Source organism: Cygnus atratus, chromosome 2, assembly GCF_013377495.2.
Source record: "Cygnus atratus isolate AKBS03 ecotype Queensland, Australia chromosome 2, CAtr_DNAZoo_HiC_assembly, whole genome shotgun sequence".
Lineage (NCBI taxonomy): Eukaryota > Metazoa > Chordata > Aves > Anseriformes > Anatidae > Cygnus > Cygnus atratus.
In genome coordinates, this window is record NC_066363.1 from 44,046,411 (window position 1) to 44,054,548 (window position 8,138).

Consider the following 8,138-nt stretch of genomic DNA (forward strand, 5'->3'; position numbering starts at 1 on the left):
TTTGAATTAAACAAGCAATAACCCTCACTGTTTTGCAGCCACCCTCTCTCAAAAGTTGTACATTTTGCATCCCAGATTTTTTAACAAGTGAGAAAGATTTACAGTATAAACTGTTCTCATAGTCCCTCCCAAATGTTTCCCCTTGAGTTAATAATAAATACTTGCAAATACTAATCAGGCACACCCACATTAAGAAACCACCAAAACTCACCAATCAAGAATAGCCATAGATCATTAATTATCATTAATTTGCAGAATAAAAGGTTCTCAACAGGGGCTGAAGGCTTGAAAACATTCACTTGTTTTAAAACAGTTTCTCGGTCTACAGGACACAAGGACACCCAAGACCAATCTTGACACATGTACCCTTTTCCAAGCACACTTTTGAAAATAAAGTTACATAGAAGTTAGTTAACAAGCCTCTTTAGAAGTCACTTCTAGTTAAGCTGTACAGTTTGAAGCCAGCCTAGGATGTCTTCCCTTTGGTGTTTACGCTTAAGAAGTCTACAAAAATAACTTGGAGCTCCTGCCCCTGCCACTTTTTTGTTGGGTGGTAAGGACTATTCAACATCTACTCTAGTAGCTGCACGCTCTTGTGATACAGCCACAGCTCATGCTCCAGCATGTCACTTACACTCCAACAAGAAGTTTTGGGTTCTGCAAACACAAGAACGAGAAGTTTTTAGCCCAAAGCTATAGTCCAAAATGAAGGTAAACCGCAACTTTTTTAGCTTATTAAGAACTGTGTGTCCCTTCATTCCAGCATTCCCTATTACATATAGTTCCTTAAGAAATCCACAGGCAGAAAGATGCCACAAAAAGCTGTAAAAGCAGCCCAACGGCCAGTAAGCTGGTTTTTGAAAACAAAACCTAAAAAGTTTCCTTGCCCCTCAAGCATGCCCTCTGCCCCCAGTGCTATTTTTTTTCCCCCTTTCTCCAGTAAACTCCTACTTTCCCTCCTCAGTCACTGGGAGCTTTAACAAAAAAGAAGAGATCTTCCAGAGCTTTCTAGAAAGTTCAAGATACAGGAGCGTTAGAGGAGTTAGAAGTGCCTCCGCTTTCAGTTTGCCCTTAAGGGCATCACCACTTTTCACTACATTAAATGCTTTTGAGCATTTATTAAACAAGCATCCCGCAGAAAACTCTTATACCTCTCATACTACCCTGCCTTTAGCCGGGCTATCCCTCTGAAGCAGCTTGTTGTGCTGATCCTGTACCAGGAGGAAAACCACTTCTAACACTGAAGCGACTGGAAAATTCTAGCAAAGCCCCCCATCTTGACCCCCCAGAACGGGGGGGGGGGAGGGGGGGGGCAGCAAACCACTATTTTCCACTTTGAGAAGAAAACCAAGTTTCAAATTATCGCAGCAAGAAACCACATCCCAAGGAGACTTAACACACTTCCAGCAGATTTTGAAGAAGCAGCGGCATTAGAGTGCTTAAAATCATTTGGAGGGCAGCTTTCAGGCAAAGCGCTTTGAAGAGAGACCACATAAAGCAAGCTCCCATTTTTCCACAAGAAAACTCTACTGTTAACCACCAGCGGGAGATGGAGGTGGGATGCACAGCGACGGACAACTTTGAGTCAAAAAATATGAACAACTTTACTAACTTCACAAGGAAAATATATATTTTTTTTTTGACTCAAAGGGTTACCGTCCCCTCTTCACCCTCTCGGTTTCAGATGTACTCAGTGCCCACCACCCCCCGAGGGGCTCGGGGAGGCGCCGCGGCCATTTTCCCCACCCTTCCCCTTCCTCCGCGCCCACCCGGTGCCCCCACCACACACCCCGGGGGCCCCGTAACGTCCATTAACGGCTCTTAGCGCCCCGGGGGGCCCCCTGCGGCCGGCCTCACCTCGTCGTCGTGGTGCTGGCAGTAGCTGGCCCGGTCGGGGAAGACGGAGAGGATGTTGTAGGGCGAGGCGGGGTAGGGCGGGCTGAGGGCAAGCGGCGCGGCCGGCCCGGCGGCAGCAGCGGCGGCGGCGGAGGGGGGCGGCCCGGCGGCGAAGCGCTCGATGAAGTGGTCCTTGGTGAGGCGGACCCGCTGGTGCGCCCGCACGCAGTTGTCGCACAGGTGCTCCTGGCAGTCGAGGCAGCGGGAGCTGGCAGCGTTGCCCTCGTCGCAGGAGCTGCAGCGCGGCTCGCCCTGCCGGCTGTGCGGCCGCCGCAGCAGGAGCGCGGCCGAGGAGCCGCCGCCCGACGAGGAGGAGGACGTCGAGGAAGGCGCGGCGGAGGACGAGGAGGAGGACGAGGAGGAGGCGGCGGCAGGAGAGGAGCCCGGCGCGGCGGCTCGGTGCGGCGGGGGGCGGCCGTGGTGCCGGTTGTTGCCGCCGCCCACCCCCGGTGCCGACCCGGCGGCGGGCCCGGTGCCGGCGGGGCGCCCGTTCTTGTGCTCGTCGGCGGCCGCCGCCACCACCACGACGTCCAGCAGGTTGCTGAGGAGGAAGTTGGAGGAGGGCAGCGCGTCCATGCCCGACGGCTCCGAGATCACCACCTTCTGGTCGCAGATGGGGCAGCGCAGCTTGAGCGCGTCCCCCGCGCCGGGGTGCCGCTGCGCCTCCAGGCACTGGCGGCAGAAGGCGTGCAGGCAGGGCAGGACGTGCAGCCGCCGCGGAGGGCCCCCGCAGGACGAGCCGCCGCCGCCGCCGCCCCCCCCGGAGGAGCTGGAGGTCTGCGAGGAGGACGACGACGTGGAGGAGTTGGAGGAGAGGGGAGCCGGCGAGCCGCACATCTCCTTGCACAGCGGGCAGATCTGGAAGTCGGACTCCGGGAACGAAGCCATTTGCGAGGGGCCTGATCCGGATGGAATTAAGGGGGAGAAAAGCTTATCTCCCCTCACACACACGCAAAAAAAAAAAAGGAAAAGTGAGGCGGGGGGCGTGCCGAAGGTAGTTTTGCAAACGGCTTACGAGCAAGCTGGCATCGATCAGTCGTTTTGCCAAGTGGGATCGATTGGCCAGGTTTGCAAATAGGGTGTCATCGATCTGGCAGTCCGCAGGGAGCTGCTGGATCCTCGCCTCGTACCTCGCCGCCGGGGGGGTATTTTTGGTATCAAGGTGTAGCCGTCCCGCTCTCCCTCAGCAAATGGATCCTCTCTTCCCTTCCATGTACTTAACCCCCGATCCCCCGTTGCATTAGACAAATTGTATCGATCCCCAGAGCAGTCAATACCTCACGCAGTCTTCTCATTTCCCCCTCGGGTCAGCAGTTTGACAAGGCGCTTTGGTTACCCGTCTTCTCCCTCAACGGAGAGTGCATGGGCGCCAGGCGCCAGGTCCCCCCGCGGCCGCCGGGGCCCGGGCTCAGCTTTGCTTTGCTCTGTCCTGGCTCTGCTTTGCTCTGCTCTGTCCGCTGTGGCTCCCTCCGGGCTGGGGGCAGCGGGGCTTACCGCGAGTTTCGCTCTTTCTTCTTGGGGCGTTGGGTTTTGTCCTCTTTTCCTTTAAACCTGTGCTTGGCGGGGGGGAAGGGGAAATTTCGTTTCAGTTCCCCCCTCCACTTTTGCAATCCAGAGCAGCTCTAGGAGAGAGAGAGGCACTGAAACAGAGCGGCCGGGCAGACTTCTCCGGCTCCAGTCCTCCCCCGCCAACGCCTGCTCCGCCACCGCATGACTGGGGGTGGGGATGGAGGGCGGCCTCGGTACCCACCCCACCGGCGGGACCCAGAGGAGGAGGAGATGGATGGGGCAGGGAGGAAGAAAAAGAGGCTCCGGGGACGGCGAGGGAACGGGATCCGGCGGCTGCTCGGAGCCCCGGCTCCCGCAGGACCCTGCCTCCCTCCTTCCCAGCGGGGCTCCCCCGCGGAGGGCAGCGGCGAGCCCCCACGCGGTGCCCGGCCCCCGCTCAGCACCGCGGGCTGGGCTCGGCTCGCACACGCCGCGGCCGGGCAGAGGAGCAGCGGCAGGTCCCCGCCGGCCGCCCTGAATTATTCATGGGGGGTGGATTATATTCGCTCGCACAAATTGGAGCCGCTGTGCAATGCTATCCGAGAGCGCTCCGCTCGCCCCCTCCTCCTCCTCCTCGGTTCTCGCTCGCTCGGAGCCCCTGCAGCGCCTGGGATCACGTTTCCTTTGTCATCTCGCCTCTTCGCGTGGGGTTTTATTGAGAAAACAAAAATAACATAAAACCTGGGCAAAGGGAGGGAAGAGGAGGAGGGGGAGAAAAAAAAAAAAGCCAACCCCCCCCCCCCCCCAAGCCCACCTCCCCCCGCAAAACGCCGGGCCGGAGCCCGGCGGCCCCGGGGGGCGAATTAGCAGCAATTACTCACTGATGCGGCGGCACCGTCCCGGCAGCCGGGGAGAGCCATCGCGCCGGGCGCCTTCCCCGGCCCGGCGGGGGTGCGGCGGGGCTGAGCCCGGCCCCGGCGGGCGGCTGGGAGGTGGGGAAGGGTCCGGGGAGGGGGGGGTTCAGGGCGGGGGGCAGCGCATGGCCCGGCCTCGGCAGGGCTGGCGGCGCTGCCTCTGGCCCCGCTGCGGCCGCCGGCACTGGGGCGGCGCGGCGTGCGGGAGCCTTTTAAGCTCCGACGGCGCGGGCTGACTTCCGCCCGGCTCCGGGGGGCGGCCGGGGGGCGGCGGCGGCGGGCAGGAAACATTCGCCCTCCTCCTCCTCCTCCTCCTCCTCCTCCTCCTCCTCCTCCTGCTGCTGCTGCTGCTGCCGCCCGACCTGCCCCCATCCGCGCTGCCGGACCCCCCGCCCTTTGCCATCGCTCCTTTCGGAGCCGGGAACCCCCAGCCGCGGTCGCCCCCCAGCCCTTTTTTCCCCTCTTTCCTTTTATTTTATATATTTCTTTTCGTTTGGGGCTTTGCGAAGGCATCGGGGCGTTAAGGTGGCTTCAGACCTGCCACATCGCTCGGTCCATCCTTGCGCCCAGCCCGTTCTGCGCTGCTGCGGCCAGCCCCGGCTCTGCTGCTGGGCGGGGAGCGGCGTTTCCCCTCCCGACACCGACCCGATGAAGCTAGCAAAAAATCAGCGTCCATCCCCCTTGCACCGCCGCGAAATCCCGGCCGTGACAGCAGCAGGGCGAGGGGGAGTTGCACCCATCCCAACTGGCTGCCGCGGCGTCGCGCCCCTCGCGAGGGGAAGCTCGGGCACGTGAAACCGGCCGAGGGTCGGAGAGCAAAGAACTGAGACTGGGAAGGGTACGCACAGGATTGCGAATGGAAGAGGTGGTAAAACAAACAAGAAAAAGGAAAATGAACTCAAAACAAATGCGCGTCGAGTAGTGATAATAAATAAGGAAAAAAGAGCGAAAAGGAAAACAGTCTATCAAACTACACGGAATGACGTTCCTCCTCTCTTTAGGCCTTAGACATACAAAAAACTAGGCACTGACTGAAACTGTCTACTTAGAAATAAAAACGCCTTTTGTCTTTTACTGACAGGTCCTAAACACAGCATTGAGCCATGCCTGCGAGCATCTCCAAAAGCTCTTCAGAGACCTGAGAAACTCAAGAGCACAGCGTCCTTATGCCAGACCGCGCACTGGGAATCGCTGAAGAAGTCCACGGGGCAACTCCCGTGCATTAGGTTATAAACAAGCATGAATATTTATCATGCCCCTCAGTAGTGTATGCAGCTGGGAACTTGCGTTATTTATCAGTAAAGGATTCGGCTCGGGGGCTCTGTTCTTTGTATCCCGTATCCATATGTTCACAGTGGAGCGTGCAGGTGAAACCCACCACGGCTTTGACTAGCAGAGGTTAAAAAATCATTGAGCCTTGACTCGACTCTGTTTATTTGTACTGTGGTTGACGCAGAGGATTATGATGCTGTGGAGCTTGTCCTTTTCCAGATGAAGCCAGTTAGTTGCGAAGAGCAGTAACTCCCCGAACAACAAACGCCCAGCCGGTCTGTTTGGGTTTCCCAGATAACGCCTTCCGCTAGCCCCCTCAGTTGAAATCCTCGCCTTTTGCATTCAGAAATATTTTAATTGGGCAGAAATCCCCAGATGCATGTCTCCAGGCATATCTGACACCCCTGCCTTCCTCGGTGACAGCTGTTTGCTTTTCAGCTAGCCGGCTGAAGGGGGAAATTCTGCGCCTCCATGCTTCAAATGGCTCCTGCGGGTTCACGAGGCTACCTGCGTGTGGAAGGTCCTTTTTGCTGACAGGATCCACTGTGCTTGCGCCAAAGCTCCAGCACCTCGTGTACCGCTTAAACCCTCCCTGAGCTTGTAAAAATCTATAAGCAAATCCCTGTCCCCAGACAGTGGGTCCTTATTCCCTGACTGTCATCCTCATGTTTGGGCACCTCTGTCTTTCTAGATCTAAGTCCCTCTTTTCTCCTCCTTCCACCACCCCCGAAGGAATGCAGCATTTTGAGGCTTCTTTTGAGTACGGATGCCTTTCTGTTTTCGTTATGAAAAGCACTGAAATAAAGCTAAGGGGAATACACTCGCTTCTGAAACATCAGCTGCTGGAGCGCTCATGTGCTCAGCGACACAGCAGACAGCGCTGAGCATTTTTCTGCTTAGTGCATTGACTCGATGCTTTTCAATCCTATTAACTTCTTCTACTATAAAAAAACCCTTGGCTCTCCTCAGACGGAGCAAGGCCTCAATATATTTCATTTGTTTTCTAAGCCGACAAACACGGGGGTGAGTAACAGCGCGAGGGCCATAGGTGAAGTATGAGGGTCCTCTGGTTCCTCGGTAGACAGCAGGATGAGAACTTATTTTTATGATTTTTCCCTGGGAATCTCATGCTTTGCATCTACCCTTTTTGTTTCCTAAAAACAAAAGAACAATAGCTATCCTGGTTAGCAGGGCTATTGTCCCTCCGTGCCAAATAAATGAAATCTTACTGCTTACGTGAGCGTCTGAGGCATTTCTTGGCATTCTGCTCATTCTCCTTTGTGTCACTCTGCTGAGGTTTCTCGCATTTCTTCCCTTCTCTCCTGTATTTTTCACGCCCGTTTCTCCCATTTTTCTTTTGTCCCCCATTCATACACTGTTGCCATCTGAATTTGAAACGGCATAGCTCGTTCTCGAGGCAAGTCCATCACTTAGACTGCGTTGAAATCACAACTCTGCTGTGATCGCATCGGAGCTGTGTTAAGATATGAAATGTTAAAACGTTCTGACAATATGAAAATCTGGGCACTGCTGGCCAGATCTTCAGAGACACCTACCTAGCCTCAAAATAGCTCTAAGGATTTTGGCCAACTTCTGCCTAATTGGAAAATCTCTATTTGGCAACATTTGTCTGCCTTTGACTAACTGCCCAGCCACTGCAGCTGACCTATGCATTAAAAATACACTTTTTTTCCTTTTCCCCTTTTATTTCAGAGGAAAATAAGACTTTAGGATGTAAGACTGCACCTGAATCATTCCCTAGCATCTGCTTCAAATGTCGGGATGTGCTTTCCACACTGTCTGTGCTTGGAAACTTTGTCTACTTGAAGGAAAGCATCTGATTTCTGCCAGCAGCACGACAGGACAAACAGAACAGTGTTCCTGCCAAAAGCAATACAGCTGGAAAAGCCAGGGGTCTGAAGGTTAAAAGCTTTGTTAAATAGAACCAGGTACAGTAATTGTGGGTTTGGGGATATTTTACTGTAATTTTAGAGGCAAACATTCACATAAGGAGCTCTCCCCTATACCACCTGCGTGAAACGGTCCAGCAGCCGGGCGGTTTTTGCCCTGCTGTGTTGAGCACTACAGCAGCACACAAGCTCAAAGCTCATTATGGCACATGAACAGAAGAGGATGAGTAGCTGGTGAAAATCCCTGAACATGCACACGTAATAATAATAAATGTATAGGACCAAGCTTCTCTGTCATTGTGGCTTTTTTTGCACCTAAGGACCTGGAAAACATTTCTATCCCTGATATTGCTATACCAAAGGAGTACACAGACATAAAAAGCCAAGCCAGTAGTTCATCACTTTAAGTGTTGTGTAAGATTTTCTAGGGATTATAAAAGCCTTAAACTCTCCCTGTCCTGGTGCACCCGAGAATCCCCTTCCTTCTTCATTTGTTAACAGTGACAAAGAGGCAAGAGACACAGTGCCGCATCCTCCTTGGATCTTTGCCTCCTGCACTCAATGCGGGTGTGAGGGGGTCACTTTCAGCAGATCTATCCCAGTAAAGTCTTTGGCAAGGCTTTGATGCTGCCTTCATCTTCGGGGATTTCACATTTGT

At 54.7% G+C, this 8,138-nt stretch overlaps 1 protein-coding gene across 1 annotated transcript in view; it reads right to left on the reverse strand.

Annotated features, from left to right (window-relative positions):
- Nucleotides 1-2,784, reverse strand: part of TRIM71 (tripartite motif containing 71) — a 54,664-nt gene extending 51,880 nt beyond the window's left edge. Inside the window, exon 1 of the mRNA XM_035549844.1 lies at nucleotides 1,858-2,784. Within this exon, the coding sequence (XP_035405737.1) occupies nucleotides 1,858-2,784 (927 nt within the window). The remainder of the gene's footprint in view (nucleotides 1-1,857) is intronic.
- Between the last annotated feature and the right edge of the window lie 5,354 nt (nucleotides 2,785-8,138).